The sequence below is a fragment of the Vanessa tameamea genome, chromosome 24, assembly GCF_037043105.1.
Source record: "Vanessa tameamea isolate UH-Manoa-2023 chromosome 24, ilVanTame1 primary haplotype, whole genome shotgun sequence".
Taxonomy (NCBI): Eukaryota; Metazoa; Arthropoda; class Insecta; order Lepidoptera; family Nymphalidae; genus Vanessa; species Vanessa tameamea.
Genome location: NC_087332.1, coordinates 9,351,665 through 9,378,224, shown reverse-complemented (window position 1 = coordinate 9,378,224; position 26,560 = coordinate 9,351,665). Strand labels below are relative to the sequence as shown.

At 35.5% G+C, this 26,560-nt stretch overlaps 3 protein-coding genes across 5 annotated transcripts in view; 1 reads left to right on the top strand and 2 right to left on the bottom strand.

Moving 5' to 3' along the window:
- The window catches only part of Skel (Skeletor), a 78,996-nt gene extending 67,933 nt beyond the window's left edge, over window positions 1-11,063 (top strand). The window contains exons 8-15 of one of the 3 annotated variants that reach the window (XM_064218831.1): window positions 199-383; window positions 2,457-2,651; window positions 3,012-3,149; window positions 5,453-5,612; window positions 7,246-7,439; window positions 7,570-7,797; window positions 8,304-9,549; window positions 9,616-11,063. In XM_064218831.1, the coding sequence (XP_064074901.1) occupies window positions 199-383; window positions 2,457-2,651; window positions 3,012-3,149; window positions 5,453-5,612; window positions 7,246-7,439; window positions 7,570-7,797; window positions 8,304-9,549; window positions 9,616-10,784 (3,515 nt within the window). In that variant the 3' untranslated portion in view covers window positions 10,785-11,063. Of the gene's footprint in view, window positions 1-198; window positions 384-2,456; window positions 2,652-3,011; window positions 3,150-5,452; window positions 5,613-7,245; window positions 7,440-7,569; window positions 7,798-8,303; window positions 9,550-9,615 lie in introns of those variants that run through there. The other 2 variants (XM_064218828.1, XM_064218826.1) reach the window with 2 other exon arrangements.
- The window catches only part of LOC113403204 (uncharacterized), a 140,012-nt gene that overhangs the window by 87,712 nt on the left and 25,740 nt on the right, over window positions 1-26,560 (bottom strand). The gene's annotated exons all lie outside the window — the stretch shown is intronic.
- LOC113399600 (fibronectin type 3 and ankyrin repeat domains 1 protein-like) lies at window positions 11,432-26,413 on the bottom strand. Its single transcript, XM_026638766.2, has 8 exons — window positions 26,218-26,413; window positions 15,496-15,804; window positions 14,106-14,238; window positions 13,795-13,885; window positions 13,264-13,412; window positions 12,949-13,087; window positions 12,648-12,768; window positions 11,432-11,584 (listed from the first exon to the last, which is right to left on the bottom strand). Exons 1-8 carry the CDS (start codon window positions 26,406-26,408, stop codon window positions 11,458-11,460), a joined length of 1,260 nt encoding a protein of 419 aa, XP_026494551.2. The 5' UTR covers window positions 26,409-26,413; the 3' UTR covers window positions 11,432-11,457.

Sequence of the window (26,560 nt, the reverse complement as noted above, 5' to 3'; positions counted from 1 at the left end):
AACTAAAGCAGACATCATTATATTTAATTAACATATACTATTTTTATTAATAAGCCAGTTCTCTTCGGTCGGCCTTAGCAGACTGCAAGAGCTTTTCGAAAAAAGTATATTTTGGTTTTGACAAAATAAATTATATGAGAAGAAATAATAATAAAAAAAAATACGAAATCCTTCCTGAAAATCTTTGTTGTTTTTCAGAGGATGGCGAATACATGTCGTTCGGAGTGTCCGGCGTTAACGATCACTCGCAGATGGTGGGTGGTGACGTGGCCGTCGCGTGGGTGGATAAAACCACCCTCAAGGGCTTCTCAGAAGATTACTATTTAGATGCAAAGAGTCAATGCGCTGGAGTGCACGGCTCTTGTCCGGATCACAAAATAGCGGTAAGGCACTGGATTGACGGACTGTCTCCAATGGCATTATTATACAACTTACATTTACTCATTACATTACATTACATTAGTAACCTGTAAATTTCCCACTGTTGGGCTAAGGTCTCCTCTCCTCCTTTGAGGAGAACGTTTGGAGCATATTCCACTACGCTGCTCCAATGCGGGTTGGTGGAATACAGATGTGGCAGAATTTCGTTGAAATTAAACACATGCAGGTTTCCTCACGATGTTTTCCTTCACCGCCGAGCACGAGATGAATTATAAACACAAATTACATTTACTCGGTAGTGCGGATATTGCGAGCCCGTCTGGGTAGGTACCACTCACTCATCAAATATTGTACCACCAAGCTGCAATACTTATTGGTTAAATTAAAGTTCCGATTTGAAGAGTGAGTGAGCCCGTGTAACTAGAAGCACATTAGACTTACCATTTTTGTTTACGTGGTTCTAGGCGCATCGACGACATTGTCCCGGTCGCCTATAAAAGTTATAAAAAAGTTACTATACGCATCGGTTAGATTTTTCTTACACCTCATTTATATTTATAAGTAATCATCAAGTAAGCCGCTCGTGTGGGATGAAATCCTGCTATGTTTATATTTAAGGAATGAGTAAAGTAGGATGAGCTAGACTCGCTCCTTAAGAGTAGAGTAAGCCTGAGTCCAGTATTGGACATTCACTGACAGTTACTTTTTATGCTTAATAACAATTAAAATCAAAAAGTCTGCCTGAACTAAGAGTAGGCGACTTTTCGCAGAAATAAATGCACTAATCAAAGGTTCAAACGAAAATAAACATCACTTGACGTTGTTTTGAAGCTCTGCGCTGACATATAATATTTTCAGTATGTGTACCTCAACCACAGTACTCATAATACTCTATATTTGATATATTGAGTATTACGATTTTCATATAATTGGTCATATGGACTATATTTATATCTATATATCTGTCACTTTGTACAAATATTATAATATTATTCGTTTCTAAACTGGTAACGTAGACATCGAAAGATACTCAGCGTCAGTGAAATTGTGTTGTAAAAAAAAAGAAAGATGTTTATGATTAATACATTTTATAAGAAATCTTAAGAAACCTGGCTTTATTTCTGTGTTTCATCAAACTTTATGTATTTCCAAGCGTTTGTAAAATTGATTAATCAAGAAAATACTTATTTATCATTTAATGAAAGGTACTTAAAATTCCTTTTAGGGACTCACGACATTTTATCCATCATATTATTTACTTCGGGCGGTATGGCCTGTATCTCCTAGCTACGAGTCGTACGTTGACCTCTCGGATGAGGCCATACGTAATCTTATATAATGTGATATATTAATCTGATTCGAGACCCAGATTGTTATCGGAGGAAGAACAGTTAGCGAAGGCTATACGTATTACGGATTCCAGGCATCGATAATATCGAACCATGTAATAACATTATATCAGTACACAATCTTCTTCAGAAATATTTTCACTATAATAGTTCGTGTTACTCGCACCATGAAGGCGAGTTTCGGTTGCAAAGTTATAGATTTTAAGTAGAAAACAATCGTTTTATCGTACCCAATATACACATACTCAGTGAACTTCCTGGTTTAGAGAAGCGAGATTATCAGAAAAGTTAACGTGGATGTTCCGGGGTTAATGTAGTCTGAAATATTCAGGTCTAGAAATTGAAGTAATTTGGTCGAACAGACGTAATACTGCATGCTCAGAAAGCGGGATTCAAATTTTAGGAGCACAATCGCCAAATTGCGTTGTAGCTTGAATTCTTTTCAGTTGGAAATTTTACACATTTACATTACTTTATTTTACACAACGAGGTCTTTTTTCGCCTTCGAGTGATGAGTTATAAGTTAAAAATGAGGAGGAAAATTCTGCTATTTGAACCCGAAAACACATGTGTAAGATTCACTTGTTCTTATCATAGAATCCTCTTGGCTCCAAAATTTTTACCAATTCGAAATTTGCCCATTTAATCAAACACTTAAACGAAACTAGTGACCTCTCATTTTAATATCATTATATTATAACTGTTAAAGAATATAATTTTTTACAGCCTAACACGAATTCAATCCGTGTCCTTAATGCCGCTTTGGTGAATGGCTACTCCATCGTGACGTACCAGCGACCGCTTAAGGCTTCCGACTTCTTGGACCGACCTGTGCTCACAAATGTCAGCCAGCCAATCATCTGGGCTATCGGACCTCTAAATTCTAAGCAGGAGGTGTCGTATCATCATCATTTTACCAAGGTAATAATTACTTTACTGAAGAAGTAATAATTATTCATTTTAAACTCAATTATTATTTTTGCTTTGTATATATTTAATATTTATATTTTGAAGAAACACATACTTTGAGTATTTGTATAGTACAGTTTTAATAATAGATTAAAAAAAAATATTGCGTATTCTCTATCTCATAAAAAACCTCTTTTTTTTAAATATTAGCAGGTTTGTATTTCTGTAGAACTATTCTTGGATTTTAAGTTATTTGGATCGGACTTGTAGAAGGCAAAAGGCTTCTACTTTATGTGATGCTGACCAATAATATAATTTTTTAAACAATAATATTTGATCAATAAATTATTAAATAACTCCAAATATACACAGGGTGACAAGTTCATTGAGTTCGGTCGACCGCCGCTGTGGAACTGTCCGATGCCGGAAGGTGAAGAGGAGCACAGAACATCAGAGCCAATTCGCCAAGATAAACCAAGAAGACCGTCTGAGGAAGACGAAGAGGACGTTGTATGTTACATTCGCACTTTTTTTTACATACACGATTAGAGATTCGTTTTAGAAAAATATGACATCATTAAACCATTTAACTTTCTAAATTAAAGTCTTATGCAGATTATTTAGCAATGATCGTTGTTAAGCATCTTAATTTATCTCAATGTTCTCCTGCCCTCAACGGCTAATAGCCAAGTATAGTGTAGGAGACATCATAATGCTTATCTGTGTACACAAACACATATGTGTGTGTCTTTTCCATGAGTCTCATAATCCGACACGAATGAGATACCGGACGTTTCGAACCCAGGTCAACGGGTTCTGTCGCCTTATAAGCTAGACACTGTCTAACGAGGTCAAATATAATAATAATAATATTAATTAATGATTTTTTTTCTGTTAGAGGTGGCATACGAGTAGGAGGCTCATCTGATGGAAAGTGACTACCACCGCCCACAGACATCTGCAACACCGGGGGGCTTGCAGGTGCGTTGCCGGCCTTTCAGGAAGGAGTACGCTCTTTTCTTGAAGGTTCCCAAGTCGCACCGGTTCGGAAAAACCGCCGGCGAAAGCTGGTTCCACAGAGTGGTTGTGCAAGACAGAAAATGTCTTAAAAATCGCGCTGTTGTGGATTTTCGGACATCTAGGTGGTGTGGGTGATATTTGGAATTTTGACGAGATGTCCGAAGGTGAAATTCAGCAGCCGGGATTAATCCGAACAATTCCTCGGAACATTCCCCGTGATAAATTCTGTAGAAGATGCAGAGCGATCCAACATCTCTACGCAAAGCCAAAGGATCAAGCAGATCGGAAAGGGCTTGATCGTCGATAATTCGAGCTGCTCTACGTTGGATACGGTCAAATGGAAGGAGCTGGTACTTGGGAGCACCCACCCAGAGGTGAAAGCAGTACTCCATGTGAGGCCGAATTTGTGTCTTGTAGAGTCTTAGACGATAGGCCGACGTGAAATACTATCTTGCCTTACTGAGCACACCCAGCTTTTTTGATGCCAATTTGGCTTTACCTTCCAATTGACCGCGGAACTGAACGAGGCTTGAAATATCGACGCCAAGTATTCCGATACTAGCTGTGGCGGCTAACGGAATGTTCTCAAATCATGGAGATACGACAAATGGTGTTTTTTTAGCAGTTAACGCGCAAACTTGCGTCTTTTTGGGGTTGAAATGGACTAGGTTTAGCCGGCACCAATTCGAGACTTTGTTTAACGATGACTCAATTTCAGACACAAGTTTGTTCCGGTTTTCTTCGACCTTTTCCCGAGAAATATTACCACGGCCGATGTATGAGGTATCCACGGTGCTGTCGTCTGCATAGCAGTGAATGTTACTGATTTGCAATAAGGCAATCGATAGGTCCTGCCCTTCAAGGTTGCGGAGGCGTCGAGAGCAGATATCATCTCTGACGTAAACGTACACCTCAGCTCGTGGTACAAAGGAATGTCCAATTTGTACCCGGGGTAAGAAAGAAAAGTCGTATCGGCAGGAGAGGATATCTGGGTCTCGGTAAGAAAGAGCAAGGCCGGCTTCACCGTCTCAAGGTGAAAGTGAACGGCGTTCAAGTTGGAGTTGAGTCCCCTTATGTTGCAAAAGTCCACGGTGAGGGTGGTAGGGGTTGCCTTATGATGCCTGCTCCGCTTGCCCTGAACAGTGGCGAGCGCAAAATTGCCCCCCCCCAGAATTCGGAGGGCAGCCTGAGCATCCCTGCTCAGGTGGTGTACGTCCTCAGCATGGATACCCAGAGAGGGATTCTCCACCGCAGTCGCTGATGATGGTACCCTCCTGGGGTAATGAAATCAAATTCTGCACAACCATTATGTTTTGGGGGGGAGGGGGATCGGGCCTCCGGAACTCTCACATACCGGACAAAACGCGGTAGCATAGCTACCACTTTACACCGATTTTAAGTGAGAGAGTGGTACTTCCCCGGGCGTGCTGGCCCATTCGGCTTCAACCCGAAAGTATGCAGTGTGGCACTACCACTACCATAATTTGGATCTGCATGGTCGTTTACTGTCTGAAATCGGTGACATGAAAAATTTAAATCGTCCGCTCAATTATAAACCGCAATCTAAGCCGGGCTACATTTAATACACTTTTAAATATTATTTCCAACTATAAAACGTTTAATTTTAAAAATCTGGAAAGCCCTTAACTTCCTATCACCTTGAAAAAAATAAATATATAACAATATTATTTAACAAATCATTTCATTTAACAACAGACATAAATATTGAGATATATTATTTTTTCTGAATTATGTTTGATGATAAGTGTTTAAATACCTTCGATTGTTTCTAGACTGCGGTGATCAAACCCAACCCAGTGCCTACTCCACGCCCGTCTCCCAAGGTAACGCCTTGGGAAATCCCCGGTATACAATGTTATGAACCCCCAGACGGCGTGTTCTATGCGCAAATGGGACCTACTGGAGGAAAGCAAGGATATTCTGCTATAACAGGTGAGTTAAGTTATGATATGAATAATTAGAGTACAAAATAAAATCCATTAGCGCGGGTATAACATTAATAAAATGGGAACTGGGGGTATCTCCAAATCAAAAGCAGTAGATTCTGTAGATTGAAGTTTGAAGACAAGAAAGAAATTGGTAATATCTAGACATAAATTAAATTCAATCGCTTTATGTGTCCGATTCTGCCTACGGGCGTCATTATGGTGATGTCGTAAAGCTTTTGATACGCGCTCTACACCTTTATGGTTCTAACGACACATCATTTGCCTAAATATCTAAAATAACAATTTTGCTTTACGAGAAACTTATACATAACAAAGGTGATGCATCATATCAGCATTAGAACTTGTCTTGTTCTTTAATATATTTTATACTTTGTAACACATACATGCAAATAGCGCATTAGATGCATTAGAAAAATGCTCGAAGCGACATATTACAGAATATTCAAGACGCGGTCTTATGGGTTGGCATTTCTTCAAGACAAATTCATAACTATTGTAATATTTTCACTGATGGTAGAGTTTTATGCTAGCCGGTTAGGGTGAAGACATGAATACTTTATAATAATGGTTCCGGTTGCATAATTGAGCTGGTGTAATTACTAATTACGATCTTAAGGGATATAAAAAAATTTATCCTATGCGTTACAAGCTGTGGTTAAATTTTGTGCAATGTCAGCATTTTATATTATTTCATTAAAAAAGGTTCTTTGGTTTTTCGGAGGTCTGAGGTATTTATTTCTGAATCAGTGTTATACTCATTGTTACTAAGAAGCAAGTGTGATTTTGACTTTCGACATTATTTACATATCCTTCCACAATTTTTTTAACGATACTCGTAATTAATTTAAATTTTATTATTTAACCTAGACGGTATATGTAGATCAAGATTGATTGAAGATCAATTCCCTTATAATTATTAATTAAAAGTAAAATATAGTCTATGATATAAGTTAGTTCAGCTGAGAATATCCAGAAGTATACTACTTAGTAAATACTATACCAGTTTACATTCAATACGAAAGTTTTGAAAGTTGCAGAAATGTTTAATGTACAATCCATCGAAGCGTAGTTTATAAATACTTTGTGCATAAGCACCACAGCGCTTAAGTTTTGTAATATTGTTTTATTACATACTTTATTAAAGGTATTATTTAATCATAAAATTTACTAATCAGAATTAATGTGCCTTCTACCACAGTAATGCTCAAAAAGTCGTTTTAATAAACCATAACTATACTTAAATATCGACTTTCTAGTCGTGTTTTGTTTGTTGAAATAATATGTAGCCATTGTTACACTATGTTAAATCAATAATTCCATTAATAATTCGAATGTAAATCTAATAACGTAATAATTCAAATGTATATAAGACATTATTATAAATTTATAACCAGTGAATGTACGTCTTACAAAAAAAGGAAACTGCAAAATGCACGGGCAAAAAACATAAAATATATAATAAAAAAGTCACTCTTCGACCACAAACTACTCTATAAACATAATGACTTCGACTCAGGGATCTTTGGCTCCATGAAAGAATGCCAATTCAACTTTCACATTTATATTCGTAATAATTACACTTAACCGACCATTGTTACGCACTCTTCGTCCCACAGGTCACGTGGGTTGGGGTATTTCTTGGTACATCAACGGTCTCTTGATTCCTGAAATCACGGTGGTCCGTGGTAAGAAGTACACGTTTGTGGTGGAAGGTGGTACAGACCCCGAAGTACCGGCTCGCTACCACCCCTTCTATATAACCAACGATCCCGTCGGTGGATACTATCACAAATCTGACGCTGAGAAAAAGGTAAAAATAAAATTAATAATTAGATTAACAAAGATTTATTAAATACCAATTAACAAAAAAAAAGAATAATAATCGCAATAAACAAGGCAGAGATGATGTTGTTTTGAAAAATAATATTTATGAATTACAGGATATAGAAATATACGCAGGTGTTCGTCGTTTGCGTAACGGTGAATTGTTACCGAATGGTGTCGGTCGTCTTTGTAACTGGACTCCAGATAATGAAGGACCCGAAGCTGACGAGTACCCCAGCTTCGGAGCATACCAGCGTTCTCTGACTCTTGTCTGCGAGGAAGGCAACCCCGGTGTCGTCACGTGGACGCCAGATAAAAACACCCCGGACACTGTCTACTATCAGGTAAACCGGTGTTCACAAAATATATTATTTATAAAAGTTTCCTTAACGGAATTCTGGAAATCTTTTCTCTGATATCTTCGTATTACATTATTTCATATTCATTACATTAAGCTCATATTTAATCATTTATACCGTTTTTATTAACAATTCCATTGTTTTTATATTAGTTATCTCAACATAAATATTATAACAAACTGCATCATACATTTATAAAAGAATATACATATCTCTCAAATCTGATTAATTTATTAATATATAACTAGGTATTAACAAACATATTTTAATAGGAGCTCATAATCTGGTATTGATTTATATTTGTAAATCTATTTCTTAGTGTTGATTATTTTATCTATTGATGCTTGTTTTGTATATAATCTTTTCTATCTGTTTTCTGTTTCAGCCTTTCAAGTCTTCTATCGCATGAGGTTTTCTTTTGTATCTTATTCTGATAACGGTGTTTAATACATTTTATTCACAAAAATCAAATAATAAATATTTTTTTTCAGTGTTTCACTCACCGATATCTTGGTTGGAAAATAAATGTGGTCGATGAGTGCGACGCCACGGAGGCAGAGGAAAGTCGCGTAGTAGAGACTTTAGCCCTCCCCGGTGACCTTTTGGGGGAGGAGTCTATTCAGGTACAAAGCCGCGTGAAACCGGAATCAAAATATTTAGATCAGCGAAAAAAACTTGAAAAAATAATCAATACGAAACAAAATTATAACGATTTCAGTAGCAATAATGGAGTAAGCGGCCTCTCGGGAGAAGTGTACCCAGAACCCAGCAGAGACTACTTGTACCCGAGTGGACACGAGTATGAATTGCCAATATCACAAGTGCAAATTAAGGAAGTTATTAAAACTGTAGAAAGCTTAGAAGATCAAATGAAAGATGAGCTCAAACGAAACACAACGCAACCACAGAAGTTAATGCAGTATCAAGTTCATGAAGACGTCAAGGAGATGTTTGTACCAGAACAACCTATAAGGGATGGAGACGAATACATAGTCGAAACAGCTAAATTGCCTGGTAGCTTTCTATTACCACCAAATCAGAAACCTCAGACTCTACATAATGTTTTACGTCCAAATTTCCAGACTAAGCCAATGGGAAATATGAGGCCACCTTTTCGAAGACCTACACCACCCGAAATAAAGCTACGTAGGCCTTTTCCTATGTACCCAAAAGGCAATAATGCCTATCCTTTGTCAATGCCAAATCCTCAACATGGTCCACATGGAATGTCAAAAAAGCCGAACAAGCATCACAACAATCGACCTCCGTCTAATGTGAATAGACCTCAACAGCCTAATATTCCACCGATGAAGGCAATGCCATCAATGCATCCACCAAAATCTAATTTCAATCAAGGGCCCCCAAAACATGCAACAAAAATTAATACCAAACCTGTACAATCAGTAATTATGGGTAAACCTGGACATAATATTGTGGTACCATCTCAAAGCCAAACTTTAAGCTTAGGACATACGGATATAATTGCTAATCAAGTCGTAAAAAGCCAGATCACCTTACCTGGAACCAATGATGCAGTAGCTCAGCACAGTGTTCCACAAGTGTTTTTCAATAAACCAGGGCAAATCATACTTGGCAAGCCTATGGATCACCCACAACCATTAGACCAACAAATGACACAAAGCAAACAACATTCTACTCATCCAGTAAGAGTATCTTCAACCCCATCTCCTGACGTTTATCGGCATTCTTCTACGACCCGTACAAGAATAAATGAACATCGAGAACATCATGAACATCGTGAACATCATGAAAATCGTGAGCATCACGAATATCATCAAAAACCACACTCTCAAAGTGAAATGAAATCATCTGATTTTATCGGCGAATCTACAGATTCGTCGACATATGCACCTGCACAAAATACTGGTTTTAAGCCAGATTCAATCGTAATTGAAAGTGGTTTTAAGCCTATAATTCGTGAACCTTTAATGGCGGGTGAAGATAAAATAGCAGAATATAACGGTGATAGTGCAAATAGAAGAGAAGATACAGACGTTGAAGAAGATTATGAAGAATCTCCACAGTACATCAATACTAATCACGCTTATTCTAGTGATAAAATAACTGAATCATTTGAACCAATGTTCATACCTTCTCCACCTGATCATTTGCTATCTAATAAAGGTATAACTAAAGAAGTATTTCCGAAAAATCATGCTAAAGAAGATAGGCCACATCCTGTTTATGTTAAAACAGAAAGTGAGTTAAATGCTCTATTTGGAAAGAAAAATATGGATCGAGATGCTCCTTCAGATATGGTAATGGAATCAGACAAATTAAGTCCTCAATATTTACCTAATGCGCCTAAACTACCAAAGGAACATTCTCAAAAATTAACATCCGGACAAACGTTTACAACTTATGACGGCAAAACAATTTCTGCTGAAACATTAACCAGTGTCCCAGAGGTAAATAAGGGTAATACTAAGTTATTTTCTTCTAAGCTTCCAGCAAATACAGAGTTACTTCTAAAGACACCACAGTTTGGACCTTTTAAAGGAGAAATCCCTCCAGTTGTTGCTGATCATATAAAAACAGATACTGTTTCTAGTGTTCCCGCTCCAGTATTTACAAATACAAGATCGACACATTTGAAACTTGTTAACTCTTTGCACAAAATAAATCCGCCAGAAATATATGACTTAAGAGCTGAAGGCAGTGACAATCACGAAGAAAAATTAGAGACTGAACCCTCTAATGAAGAAGAAGAAAATGAAGAATATGAAGAAGATACGATAGAAGACGAAGAAAGTAAGCGTCGTAAAAGAGACACAAAAGTAGCTCAATTCGAAATGGGCAAAATCGAAGAGGGAACTACGGACATAAACACAAAAGAGAATGAATCAATAAATCACGTCGAGTTTGAACTGTTATCTTCAGCTCCAAAATTAAGTTGTACTCAATTTTTCACATATATTGTACTAGTAACTATTTTGAAAAAAATCATGTAGAAATTTGTCAAGCTTATATTTAAATTAAATTATTTATTGGAATAAATTATTGTGCCTTGCCATTGAATGCATTTGGTTGATAGTAATTATATGTATGTACGGGGTTCACGCTGTGGGTGCTGTAAATGAACACGAGTTTATTTGGATCAGCAGTCTCCTTGACAAACTTTATCTCATCTGTTACCACTTTCTCACGCGTCATGCAATTCAATACTCTGTTAGATGTAAGATTTTGTAAATATTTTTACTTAAATAATAAAATTAGAGTTACATTGAAAATATTATTTTATTTTCGTCTCAGAATATTATAAAAACAATGATTTTCTTCGATGATATACCTAGTTAGGCGAATGGGTATATGTGCCATCTAATGGTAAGCAGTCACCACCGCACATAGACGATGGTGTTGTAAGAAATATCAGCCATTCCTTACATCACCATCCTTGGGAACTAATATTTTACGTCCCTTGTGCCACTGGCACAGTCACCCTTTAAACCAGAGTACAAGACTACTAAGTTTTGCTGATTGTCTGTAGAATATATGATGTGGGAGTGGTGCCTACCGAGACTTGCTTGAACAAAGCCCTACCACCACTTAACACATTAAATGACATAATAACTATAGGTATACGGTCACTGACTTTTCTTAAGACAAACAATTTCATTAATAACATTACTTAATACTAAGTAGAGTGTGAACACTTGAAATCTTCTTTGTGAGGCGTGTAAAGTTAGCCACGACCTTTTCGTGTTGGAATTGCGAATCCACGAGTCGAAGAACGGATTCTCTTCGCCGACCGCTGAACAACGAAAAGTATAATGTCATATTTTATGTCGACTGACATTAAGTACATAACTTAGATATAAATTATATATCTTTGAATAAGAACAAAAACAGATGAGTACAATTATCAAATTAATAATCATTACACCTAACTGTAATTATGAATTACTGAGAATCTGTGTTGAAAAAATAATTGCCATTGTCATTTATAAAAAAACCACTTACTTACAACGTACCCATTTGTTATTATTATGAAGATTATGAATAGTTAAATTATTATATAATTCGTGTCATTAGATTCTGGTGATTTCTTAAAAGACAGCCCAAAAAATCTCACATGTGCACTGTTAATTATTGTTTAGTTAAAACTATTTTTATTGCTATTAACTTGTCAAAATTTTAAAAGGAGGTTCATTGCATTGATTAATTTTTATTTTAGAATTTATAGTTTAAAAAATATTCCTCTTCTGTCAAAATTTCAAAATGTTGTTTTAATATATAATTTTATGTCACAAAACTAACATCGGTTTCTTTATTAATTTTCATAAAAATATTAACATTGAATAAATAATTCTAAAAATATTAACAATTATTACTATTAGGCAGTTAGCCTCGACTATCAAGTTTAGTAGCTAATTTATTAAGCTGAGGATCCCGAGGGTTCAATTTAATTTATCCTAGGTTTAAATGCTGCGACGTAACAGTATACGTTTACGGTAAGCACTCAATAGTCCTATGCCTCTGAACTCTCTCCAGTTGCCTGGAATAGCCAATTTTATATGAAATAGGTAGGCGGACGAGCAAATGGGCCATTTGATGGTAAGTGGTCACCACAGTCTATAGACAATGGCGCTGTAAAAAAATACACTACATGACTAATGCGCCACCAACCTCGGGAACTAAGATGTATGGTCACTTTATGTCTCTGGATCACTTACCCTTCAAACCGGAACACAACCCCATTACTTGTGTTTCATAAATCTTCTGACCAATGCTATGGTGTCCGTTGATAAAGGCCGTTTTCTTTATATTCGGTGAAAACTTTCAGGACATGATAAACGTTTGCATAGAAAACTCACTGTCGATCTTTCAAGATTCGTGCGGCTGCTGCGACACTGAGTCCTGCTCGATCGACTGCATCAACGTCGCTTCCTCGGCGGACCAGCTCTTCTATTATAACCGTTTTAGCGCCTTGGCACACTACAAATAATTAACCACAATTTTATTGGATTATCGAAATATCTCAAAATGTAACAATGTATGAACTTTTGAATCTAAAATTATTTGAAAATTACGACAACTCATTCTCATTATATAGCTTTCTTTCTAAAGTTTATTATCAAAAATGAAATACAATGGTTGAACTTAATTTAATGTTACCAGCTCTGAAGAGGGGAGTCCAAGCATTGTTGTCTCTTACACCGACGTCGCCGCCTTTCCCAAATATATATTTCACCATTTCAAGCTTACAAGAGTCAACCGCATAGTGTTCTATACGTAGTTTGTTGAAGTCACGAGCCTATTCATATTAATAAACTGTTATAATGTTACAATTGAAAACTATGCTTGCATCCTATTCGTTTCCATATTAACTTTTTTTTAATAGGTATTTGAGTATCATCGAGCTTTCTTACTAAATTTTGTAAGGACAATAAAATTAGCTAGTCTCGATAAAAAAAAATTAGAACTGGTGACCTGGAAGTCAGCTCCTTTCTCCAGGAGCAGGTCAGCTATAGCCACATGTCCAGCGAGTACCGCTAGTTGAAGAGGCGTCTGTCCCGTTGACGACGGCTGTTCAATTTCTGCGTCGGCTGATAGCAGGAACCGAACCATGCTTACATCACCTATTGTACAACAATTTTTGAATTGAGTTCGGAAGTGATAAAAAATGATTATCACGTGACGACTGGCAGATTTGAAACATCGAAATTTATGGATGAATGAGTTTTTTTATTAAATTAACTCAATTCATAAATGTGTCAATTGATGTTTAACGTAATTAAGTAATAATACTGTTTTATACCTCATTATTTAAAATAATTTCACGCCGTGAATTTTTAATTTTTTCCTTGGTCAGAACTTTCACTAATATTTATGACAAGGAGAGAAATTAAACGGATTATCAAAATTTATAAAAGTTCTATTTTAAAATTCAAGTCCTTTCACGTGTCAGATATGAAGTTTCCTTTCATTTTGTACAAAAACTACCAAAAAGTAAAGTTTCACCTGTCCTGGCTGCTGTGGCGAGGGGAGTATAGCCGTTGTTAGCATTGACTACAGAGATAAGCGTGGGTCGGTCTTCTAGCATTTGTTGCACCTGTGTAGAAACATAATTAACACAATCACGCATGTTAAAAGCACCCTGGTTTTGTACGGAATGCCACGTCATGTGAAATTGTTTGTGGAAACATATCTACTTTATCTATAAGGCAAGGCAAATGGAGCAAAATTTTTTTACTTTGTATATTATTATCTTTTATATGTTTAAAGGAACAAGAATATTAAACAAATACAATAATATATTGAAGAAAACATACTTGTTTAAGATATCCACACCGCACAGCCATGCAGAAGCAAACGACCGAGGTACCATTTGAGTCAGTACTTGTCCATGTCTCTTCTGACCATCGTGACGACAGGCACTTGTATTGACGTGGTGGAACACTGCTACTGTAATAGTGTAACTATAAGATGTTTAATCATTCTACTAGGATATATTTATAAGCAAGCAGAAAGATCAAATTTTCTAAGGTCAAAATTCAAATTTCCTTCGAAAGCAGTATGTTCTATTTTCGCACTATATAACTATTTTCTATTCTATTTAACAAGAAAATAGTTACCAAGGGTCGCCGCCCTCGCGGTTAGTCAACGCTCGAGCTGGTCAGAGTGCAGAGATACAGCGGTGCAGAAGAGTGTGTGTGTGTGTAAATACAGGTAAACTTTTTATTGACAAAGTCAGTTGTCTCTGTGTCGTCAGAGTTCACTCTGCTATGATGAAATACAGTGGCTTATTGTGATTTATACTAACAAATAATATTTTATTTATAGCAATTATAGGCAGACGCGCAAACGGGCCACCTTATGGTAAGTGGTGACCACTGCCCGTAAATAATGGCCCTTAAGACATTGAAACCACTCCTTACATTTCCAATGCACCATCAACCTAGGGAACTAATATGTTATATCTCTTGTGCCCGTAGTTTGACTTTGACGGTAGAATATATGTAAGTATATGTGGGTGGTAGTTCCCAGGCGGACTTTCACAAAGCCCTGCTACTAAACTGGGGTTTAGTTCCAGAAAACAAGGATTTATTTAAATACTTACAAAATTATGATACAGCAGGTTTCAAGTAGTTCTGTCTTTAAATATAGAACATGGGCGAAGATTTCGTTCTGTGTACTTTTTTTAGTTGTTCAACTCTCTCTTCACAAACATTAAAATATAATTTACAACTTAGAACTTATTTTAAAATCTTACATTTTGCGAAACCGACGAAAAAATATTTTAGAATACTTTGAATGATAATATATTTATATTAATAAAACAAGAATCTGAAATTTGTTTCAATTGAGAACTCCATAAAAATTCAGTGAAAATTTTTAAAATACATTTAATACTAATATAATATTGAGTTTGGAGTTCAGCGTTTTTACTCATTTGAGAATTCGTTATAAATATATATTTACATTCAAGCTGTTTCACATTTTACTGTTACAGTAATTTCCATCTCGCCAATGGTCACGTAAACGTATCGTCCTAACCTTGAACTCCACTCCGACCGATTGAAAACTAATGGACCAACATGATTTATTGCCCTCAACGGCCGATCCAATTCCATAATCGGAATCGGTCACGATTATTGATATAACGCTACAGTGAATAAATATTAGATACTAAAGGCCGTTATAATGAGGGGTAACACTTACCTTTTCTCAATCGGTTTCCCTTTAAAGATTTGGCGAGACAATGGCTGTTTTTCACAGTCCATTGTGTATGAAGGAACGGATTTTGCTTTGTCGTCGACTCCACTTGAATTATTTTCTTTACTTTGTTTGAGATCTTCCGAATCATCAATTTCTTTCAGGACTTCGTAAACGGTTTTTTCATCTCCGTAATGTTCGATCGCTGCTCTCTCTAAATCTTTGATTGCTGATGATTTGATTATTACTTTAAAACGGAATCTGTGTGGGTGGCTTGGTGCGAGATTGTCGATTGTTTTTTTGGTTTTTCCTCCGCTGAAAATCACAAACAATGTATTTTCAAAAATATGTTATATGAAATTCATAATTAATAGTAACAATAATATTTTAATAAGTTTAATGCTTAAAATGACGGGATGGCTCAGTGGTTCGAACGCGTGCATCTTAACCGATGTTGATTTGGTTCCTTGACCTAAACCAACCTACTGCTCAAACGGAGCGGCCGAGCAGTTGGAGATTTACTAAAATAAAAATATATATATAATCTGAGATAAAATTAAAATTTGTTTACTATAGTCCATCGCAATAAACATATCCAGAACGAGATACAGAATACAGTCTTAGTCCAACAACGTTAGCTTTACCACAGCTAAGCCTCAAATTTCCTTCCCCATAAATCATCAAACCAATTCCCAACGATATTGTTCGACTGCTAATGGAGCTCTAACGGTGTAAAGGCCACACAAGAGGTCTCTGTTTACATTTTAGTAGGCACATAATTTCCTTTGCACTGTTCCGGGCATGTTGTTTTACGTTACACGTATTTATTGACCACACAATGTCTACTCCGGAGTTAACGAGATCAATGGCATACTAATTGCAATTGTGGAAACGGTTTTGTTACTGAAATGGTTCATATGAAATACGTAGAATTTTAATATGAAATATTCTGTGAGTACGTACAAAGAACCCTTTGATATAATTTACTTCACTCATATTTCCCCTCTATGCGTCGAATTGTGTTCTGGTTACGATAACAGCTTAAGTCAGAATAGAATTTGCTTCCTTGCTTTGTGTTCACTAGGATATTTGTATTGACATTTCGTTTTCGTTTTGAAAATGTTTTTAATATTATACGCAGAATTCAAACACCGTATGTATGTAAATGTGATTATTATAATAAAATGATAGTCATTTTGTATTTCATTTTTTTTTGTGATATAAAAAAAAATACATAATCCTATAAAGAGGTTACAAAAAAAACATAGAACAAAATATAAGTACTTATCCCAATGGAGAAGAGGCGTTCATCTATTATGCTACCTACTAAAATCTTAAATGCAATGCAAATATTTTCATTTTTCGAAACGTGACTCCCAGAGCACTTTAAAAGCGGCCATTGTGGCTTCAACTGAAGTCGACGTGCGTGCATGGAACTGACAGATAAAGGAAATCTTTTCTCCTTAGTTTAAATTAAATACGAAAATACCGTTGTACGGTCCCTTAAAACAAGGTAGGAAGCCTGTTTCCGTCACTTTGGAAAAGTTTAATCTTGCAGGACTAATCTATGAGTAACGTCAAAAACGTCGTTAATGTCACTTGAAACAAATGAATAAAGAAAAAGGTTTTAATGTCATGTCGATAATTTATACTACCTCCTTGGTTGAAATTTTGAACTTCGAAGCGTTAACACTCCTGTGCCTCGGAAAGCAAGTTAAACTCTTAGTAAACTGTAGGTCGTGATCAAATAGAAGGCGCATCTGAGGTTGCGCATACACTTGTGTACCAACTATAATACCTACGTAGCCAGCTATTCTCCAATGCGAATGATTACAAAAAGAATATATGACCTTCAATAAAATCCACAGGAGCACTGCTATGTTTCCATGCGCTTGATTTTATAATTTATTGCGCGTTAACCGGCAAAGAATAATCTTGATAATATCTTGGATAACTTTGATGTTAACATGGAAGTTATACTTTTATTACACCAAACACAACAGCTGCCCTGTTGTGTTTGGTGTGATGGCGAGCAATGAGTCTTCGTCGTCTCAGAAGAGGAGGAATTTTTGATAATAATATTAAAATTCATTATCAATAGTGTTTTGGGTTAAATATTAAGAAGTTTATCTAATCCTTAAGACTTATGTAACGTTAACGAATTCGACCGAAACCTAATACATACATATCACGTTTTTTTTATTTGAACATAAACCTTATCCCAGGATGTATGTTTTGACTTGGCAGTGTTGAAAACTTATGATATTGTACTCAATAAGTAATTTTACTTCTCATGTTTGTTGTATAATACTTGTCGAATAAATGAAAATTAATTTCTTCCAAAATGAACCATATAATTGTGACTTTAACTAAATTTGGCGCTATTTGACGCTATATCACGGTGCTCTTCTGCGCGTTGCAGCTGTAAACACGCTGGTTTTTCTCATGAAATTTTCCTTAACCACACGGTGCAGTATAAAAACTAATTAAAGTTAGAGGTACTTGTCTGAAATTTAATTCAGGATAAGATCCACATATCCTGTCCACTGGGCACTGGGTTGTCTAATTAACAGTAGTTTTATTACCTTAGATTCGGAGCCAGCGTATGTGCTCGAGCACTCTTCCTGCCTTAAAGATAATATCGTTAGCTGACTTTCTATTGGTGGATCCTTTCAGATGGGATTAGGTTTGTTTCTGCCATTAGTATACTACCTGCCGCATCGTTGACCAAGAAAGGTGTTCAGCCCGCTTCGCTGGGATTAAGATGATTCAAAAAAGAAAGAAGAAAAAGAAGAGTAATCTATATAAATCTACAGGCGATTCCTGGTCAATTTGTTATTCTTATACCTACGGTCAATAGTTTTAACATGATTGAAACACAAAGAAAACAAAAAACATCGTTTTTGTAGCTTATTTATATCATATGTTCATATATTATGTCATAAAATTGAAGTATGTTTATGTTGTTTTCAGTAAAAGTAAAATTACAGCCTTTAATCTTCCACCGCTGGGCTAGAGAAAGTGTAAAGGTCCGCTGCTCCAAAACGGGGGATTTTCTCACGATATTTTCTTCGCTGCTAAGTGCGAGATGAATTATAAACACAAATTAAGCGCATGTTAAAATACATTTCCGAACGCTCTAACCATTGGTCCATCTCGAATCATTACTTTTAGTATTTTATAATAATAAAGGAGAAATTATATAATATGTATCTCTGAAACGGCTCTAACGCTTTGGCTAAAATTTTCTATTTAGAAAGGGTTCATATTTATTTATTGTTAATATAGATAACGGATATTTATTTATTGTTAATAAAGATATAGTTGGTGGAATATGGAGCATATTCCACCAACCCGCATTGGAGCAGCGTGGTGGAATATGCTCCATACCTTCTCCTCAACGGGAGAGGAGGCCTTAGCCCAGCAGTGGGAAATTTACAGGCTGATTATGTTTATGTAGATAACATAAATTTTAAAAAGATTCCTCTTTGCCTTCTTGATTAATTCTTTCAATATCATAGTTTGGCTGGATATCGTATTGGGATACTTCCGCATTTGTACAATTTGATTTTCTTATTTACATAAGTTAAGCCTGAATAATCATTTGTGTACGATAAAGATATTTACAGCTACAAAAATCTTTGAATGGCAGAACAAATGAGTTTATAATTAATAAATACCACATCAGATAGTACGGGTACGAGGGAGTTTATCACAATATATTAAACCTAGGTAATGCATTATGCAGAGATTGATCTGGATTAGTAGACTAATTAATGTTTCGCCGACGATCAAACGTAGTATCATTAATATCGGCTGTCGATACGCGATGCAGTTAATATTAATAAAGCAATTTTCATGCAATATAATGTTAATGGCGTTTCGGTAAATATGTACGTAATTGCATTTGGAGAACGGGTTTATACACGTAACCGAGTCGCTGGGTTTTATCTTATATTTTATTCATTTACGTGGAACAGAATAGAGTAGATTTATGCTGCCTGTTTGTCGAACAAATTGTTACTGGTGAAAGTCCAGCTCCATCAGAGTAATCCACCAAGTAAACGAACGCCCAATACGTTTATTTTATACCCTTCTGTTACGATTTCAAGCGTTAGTTAGTGAGTGTAATTACTGGCATAAGGGACATAGTTTGGCGGTGTATTCTTGTTATAAAACCAGAACAGAACGATTCATTTTCGAAAGCGCCTCTGCGTCAAATTATCGACTTTTTACTAAAATAAACTCTCTTTACCCTTTGTCACAAACACACACACATTTTCTAATCATGAGCGTCACTTACGTAATTGTACGTGGAGGAGCGCGCCTTCGTGAGATCTATTCAATATATACTATTGTCAACAGTTATCGTCATTTGACGAAGTGATCACAAAAATCAAGTACGTCGAGGACAGACACACATATATAAACATTTCTAGGATAAACATTTGTAAGCACAGCGCTTGACAACAAAATATATTCTTTACTTGAATACGGATCTAAACACACAAAAATGTTATGCGCGGTTAGTATTTAACAAACAAATTGTTTTAGTGACTGGAGAAGAACTCCGTGGTCCACGAGACGAACATCGTAAGCTACAATTGCTTGCACACACAGAATCAGAAGAGACCTAAGAGTATCGGATAGCAGGGTTAATGTAACAGACGGCAAATATTAATGTTTCAATAATAAAATGTAAAATTCCAATAGACAATTCTACAAATCGTTAGCAAAATGATCCGTTTTTGTGCATAGCCATCGGGCTTTAGTAGATGACCTCTGCACTGACCGAGATTTTTTAATAAGAAATATTCTGTGAGTACGTACAAAGAACCCTTTGATATAATTTACTTCACTCATATTTCCCCTCTAAGCGTCGAATTGTGTTCTGGTTACGATAACAGCTTAAGTCAGAATAGAATTTGCTTCCTTGCTTTGTGTTCACTAGGATATTTGTATTGATATTTCGTTTTCGTTTTGAAAATGTTTTTAATATTATACGCAGAATTCAAACACCGTATGTATGTAAATGTGATTATTATAATAAAATGATAGTCATTTTGTATTTCATTTTTTTTTTGTAATATAAAAAAATATATATAATCCTATAAAGAGGTTACAAAAAAACATAGAACAAAATATAAGTACTTATCCCAATGGAGAAGAGGCCTTCATCTATTATGCTACCTACTAAAATCTTAAATGCAATGCAAATATTTTCATTTTTCGAAACGTGACTCCCAGAGCACTTTAAAAGCGGCCATTGTGGCTTCAACTGAAGTCGACGTGCGTGCATGGAACTGACAGATAAAGGAAATCTTTTCTCCTTAGTTTAAATTAAATACGAAAATACCGTTGTACGGTCCCTTAAAACAAGGTAGGAAGCCTGTTTCCGTCACTTTGGAAAAGTTTAATCTTGCAGGACTAATCTATGAGTAACGTCAAAAACGTCGTTAATGTCACTTGAAACAAACGAATAAAGAAAAAGGTTTTAATGTCATGTCGATAATTTATTCTACATCCTTGGTTGAAATTTTGAACTTCGAAGCGTTAACACTCCTGTGCCTCGGAAAGCAAGTTAAACTCTTAGTAAACTGTAGGTCGTAAATAGAAGGCGCGTCTGAGGTTGCGCATACACTTGTGCACTAACTATAATACCTACGTAACCAGCTATTCGCCAATGCGAATGATTACAAAAAGAATATATGACCTTCAATAAAATCCACAGGAGCACTGCTATGTTTCCATGCGCTTGATTTTATAATTTATTGCGCGTTAACCGGCAAAGAATAATCTTGATAATATCTTGGATAACTTTGATGTTAACATGGATGTTATACTTTTATTACACCAAACACAACAGCTGCCCTGTTGTGTTTGGTGTGATGGCGAGCAATGAGTCTTCGTCGTCTCAGAAGAGGAGGCACTTTTGATAATAATATTAAAATTCATTATCAATAGTGTTTTGGGTTAAATATTAAGAAGTTTATCTAATCCTTAAGACTTATGTAACGTTAACGAATTCGACCGAAACCTAATACATACATATCACGTTTTTTTTATTTGAACATAAACCTTATCCCAGGATGTATGTTTTGACTTGGCAGTGTTGAAAACTTATGATATTGTACTCAATAAGTAATTTTACTTCTCATGTTTGTTGCATAGTACTTGTCGAATAAATGAAAATTAATTTCTTCCAAAATGAACCATATAATTGTGACTTTAACTAAATTTGGCGCTATTTGACGCTATATCACGGTGCTCTTCTGCGAGTTGCAGCTGTAAACACGCTGGTTTTTCTCATGAAATTTTCCTTAACCACACGGTGCAGTATAAAATCTAATTAAGGACTTGAAAAGTTAGAGGTACTTGTCTGAAATTGAATTCAGGATAAGATCCACATATCCTGTCCACTGGGCACTGGGTTGTCTAATTAACAGTAGTTTTATTACCTTAGATTCGGAGCCAGCGTATGTGCTCGAGCACTCTTCCTGCCTTAAAGATAATATCGTTACCTGACTTTCTATTGGTGGATCCTTTCAGATGGGATTAGGTTTGTTTCTTCCATTAGTATACTACCTGCCGCATCGTTGACCAAGAAAGGTGTTCAGCCCGCTTCGCTGGGATTAAGATGATTCAAAAAAGAAAGAAGAAGAGTAACCTATATGCATCTACAGGCGATTCCTGGTCAATTTGTTATTCTCATACCTACGGTCAATAGTTTTAACATGATTGAAACACAAAGAAAACAAAAAACATATCGTTTTTGTAGCTTATTTATATCATATGTTTATATATTATATAATAATATTTAAGTATGTTTATGTTGTTTTTAGTAAAAGTAAAATTACAGCCTTTAATCTTCCACCGCTGGGCTAGAGAAAGTGTAAAGGTCCGCTGCTCCAAAACGGGGGATTTTCTCACGATGTTTTCTTCGCTGCCAAGTGCGAGATGAATTATAAACACAAATTAAGCGCATGTTAAAATTCATTTCCGAACGCTCTAACCATTGGTCCATCTCGAATCATTACTTTCAGTATTTTATAATAATAAAGGAGCAATTATATAATATGTATCTCTGAAACGGCTCTAACGCTTTGGCTAAATTTTTCTATTTAGAAAGGGTTCATATTTATTTATTGTTAATATAGATAACATACATTTTAAAAAGATTCCTCTTTGCCTTCTTGATTAATTCTTTCGATATCATAGTTTGGCTGGATATCGTATTGGGATAATTCCGCATTTGTACAATTTGATTTTCTTATTTAGATAAGTTTACTGCCTGAATAATCATTTGTGTACGATAAAGATATTTAGAGCTACAAAAATCTTTGAATGGCAGAACAAATGAGTTTATAATTAATAAATACCACATCAGATAGTACGGGTACGAGGGAGTTTATCACAATATATTAAACCTAGGTAATGCATTATGCAGAGATTGATCTGGATTAGTAGACTAATTAATGTTTCGCCGACGATCAAACGTAGTATCATTAATATCGGCTGTCGATACGCGATGCTGTTAATATTAATAAAGCAATTTTCATGCAATATAATGTTAATGGCGTTTCGGTAAATATGTACGTAATTGCATTCGGAGAACGGGTTTATACACGTAACCGAGTCGCTGGGTTTTATCTTATATTTTATTCATTTACGTGGAACAGAATAGAGTAGATTTATGCTGCCTGTTTGTCGAACAAATTGTTACTGGTGAAAGTCCAGCTCCATCAGAGTAATCCACCAAGTAAACGAACGCCCAATACGTTTATTTTATACCCTTCTGTTACGATTTCAAGCGTTAGTTAGTGAGTGTAATTACTGGCATAAGGGACATAGTTTGGCGGTGTATTCTTGTTATAAAACCAGAACAGAACGATTCATTTTCGAAAGCGCCTCTGCGTCAAATTATCGACTTTTTACTAAAATAAACTCTCTTTACCCTTTGTCACAAACACACACACATTTTCTAATCATGAGCGTCACTTACGTAATTGTACGTGGAGGAGCGCGCCTTCGTGAGATCTATTCAATATATACTATTGTCAACAGTTATCGTCATTTGACGAAGTGATCACAAAAATCAAGTACGTCGAGGACAGACACACATATATAAACATTTCTAGGATAAACATTTGTAAGCACAGCGCTTGACAACAAAATATATTCTTTACTTGAATACGGATCTAAACACACAAAAATGTTATGCGCGGTTAGTATTTAACAAACAAATTGTTTTAGTGACTGGAGAAGAACTCCGTGGTCCACGAGACGAACATCGTAAGCTACAATTGCTTGCACACACAGAATCAGAAGAGACCTAAGAGTATCGGATAGCAGGGTTAATGTAACAGACGGCAAATATTAATGTTTCAATAATAAAATGTAAAATTCCAATAGACAATTCTACAAATCGTTAGCAAAATGATCCGTTTTTGTGCATAGCCATCGGGCTTTAGTAGATGACCTCTGCACTGACCGAGATGGCCCAGTGGTTAAAACGCGTGCATCTTAACCGATGATTTCCGGTTCAAACCCAGACAGGCACCACTGAATTTTCAGATGCTTAATTTGTGTTTATAATTCATCTCGTGCTCGGCGGTGAAGGAAAACATCGTGAGGAAACCTGCATGTGTCTAATTTCAACGAAATTCTGCCACATGTGTATTCCGCCAACCCGCATTGGAGCAGCGTGGTGGAATATGATCCAAACCTTCTCCTCAAAGGGAGAGGAGGCCTTTAGCCCAGCAATGGGAAATTTACAGGCTGCTAATGCTAAAAAAAATAATAAGTACTAAAATACTAAATTTCTTAATCCCAACTTCTAACGAGAGTAGTCAAGGGACCTTAACAGTACATTCGACAATTGTCGAAGTGATTTCTACCTTCGCCTTCGCCTAAATTATTCAGTTTAATACGTCACTCGTTGATAACACGATAAATCAAATAAAAAATATGCCATATCCATACATTTTAGATTGTAGAACACACGAAATCGTCAATTATTATTTTTATCCAACTGTGTCTAGTTCTCTCGTTGCACATTGAGAAAAAACACTCGGTCATCGAAATCAAGAAATAATAAAAATGAAACCTCTTTCCAAGCTGGTTGCGAATCGTCGTTGCCATGGCACCCGAGGCGGTAACAGTATATGTCAACTTCATACGTTTCTCATTTATCAAATATATTAATTTTAATACAAATAAAATAAAATGAATTACGAGTCAAATCGAATACAGTCATCAATTTATAAAGTGTTCGCACGGAGTTGAGTTTCATCTATCACAGAATGCTTAAACTGACACTTTTTTCAATTTCAGAGAGAATGACGCTTCCTATTAAGCAATGAGAAATGTTAACGTACTCTGAATACATTCTATTTATTAATGCGATAACAGGAACTCCGTATTTAAAAGTAAACGTTTTCTAAGCAGGAAAAAGTTATGCGCATTTTCATATTATTTTATGAACTTGTATTAATTTTTTTGTAACGAAATGCGTTTTATTTAATTTTACCAGTAGAATATGGTTGGTAGAGTGAATTAATTTGATTGGTGATTTCATGTTCTGGTTACTGCTGAGTTATTTTTATATTTACTCTTTGCAGAACTAATATTTTAAACTAGTGGTAACTTTACATAAATATTAATTAGCTATTTAAAAATGCTAAAATCGGCCAAAACCTACACTGCCCATTTGGGTAGTACCACCGCCCACTCATCATATATTCTAGCAAGTATACTAGTAAGTCTAAGTAGTCCTTAATTCGGTCAAGAACAAACTAACAAAACTCAAGTCTTCAAGATTGGTATATGTGACGTTATTGCCAGATTCGAGGGGTTTATGTTTCACATTGCTGGGATTGATTCGCTTCGGGATCAATAACAATACTTGGAGTTATATTTAGATTGGAGTGGTTTAACGTATAACGCGTTTTAATACACTTCATCTATACGTTATCTATACATATAATAAAATCGTAACTGACCAAAATCTGTACAAAGAAGATATTTGAGAAAAAAATGTACTGGGAGTATTTATTAACGCAATAGATCACAAAAATGTGATTTTTAGAATTTTTGTCTGTTTGTCTGTTTATCTGTTCGTTCATTACCGCCAATCTCGGCTTTACCGATTGTGATGTTTGTTTTATTAAAATCGGTTCACAAATAAAAATGATATGTCAATTTAAAAAAAGAACATAAAAATATTTATTGAAAAAATGTCTTCAAGTTGATTTGATTGAAACTTTGGTTAACTATAGTCTGTATCGGTTATAATTGACAGTTAATGTGAACAAAAAGTTAAAAAAAGTGCTAATTTCAGGACCAATGTAAGATGAGCTTCCAGCGATGTAGTCCCTCAACGCGATGAATACGCTTGGAAAATAAAAATCTTTTTACTTACATAATTAAATACAAGTGACGATAATAATAATTATAATTATAATCAGTTTTCACTGATTTAGACTGTAGTATTGTTTTCTTGAAATCGAGATGTTATGGAACCAGGGCTGTTATTTTAGAATAGTTATTGGGTATTGGGTAGATATATCAACCATATAATACTCCCACTTTCGAGGCTTAAAATCACGCGAACGGAGTCGCGGGTACTAGCTAGTATATAACATATATTCACGTCACGATCACGAAGACATACATATTTTCATACGTTTTAGGAAAATTAAAATGTTTTCAGTTTCTTGCATAACAAACCTGTAAACAGTAATCCAAGATGGAATCTTTTCTTTTTTCTCCACTCTAAATATGAGCTGGTTTTCTAGAAAACAGAAAGGTCCCGCTGAGAAGACTAGAGTGACGTCACGACTGCTTCTCCTCTCTACTTCTGGCGGTTGCGGCTTCCATGATTCGATTTTTTTTACTAAGAATTCTTGAAGTGTCGTCATGTAGTAAGCGCTGTAATATACATATGTATACAATAATAGTTTGAGCGATATTATGTTAGATCAATATATTTAAATGTTAAAAAAAACTTTGATATATTTTTATTCTATGGTATAGTTAATATATATAAATTTTATTGAAGGATAATTTATAA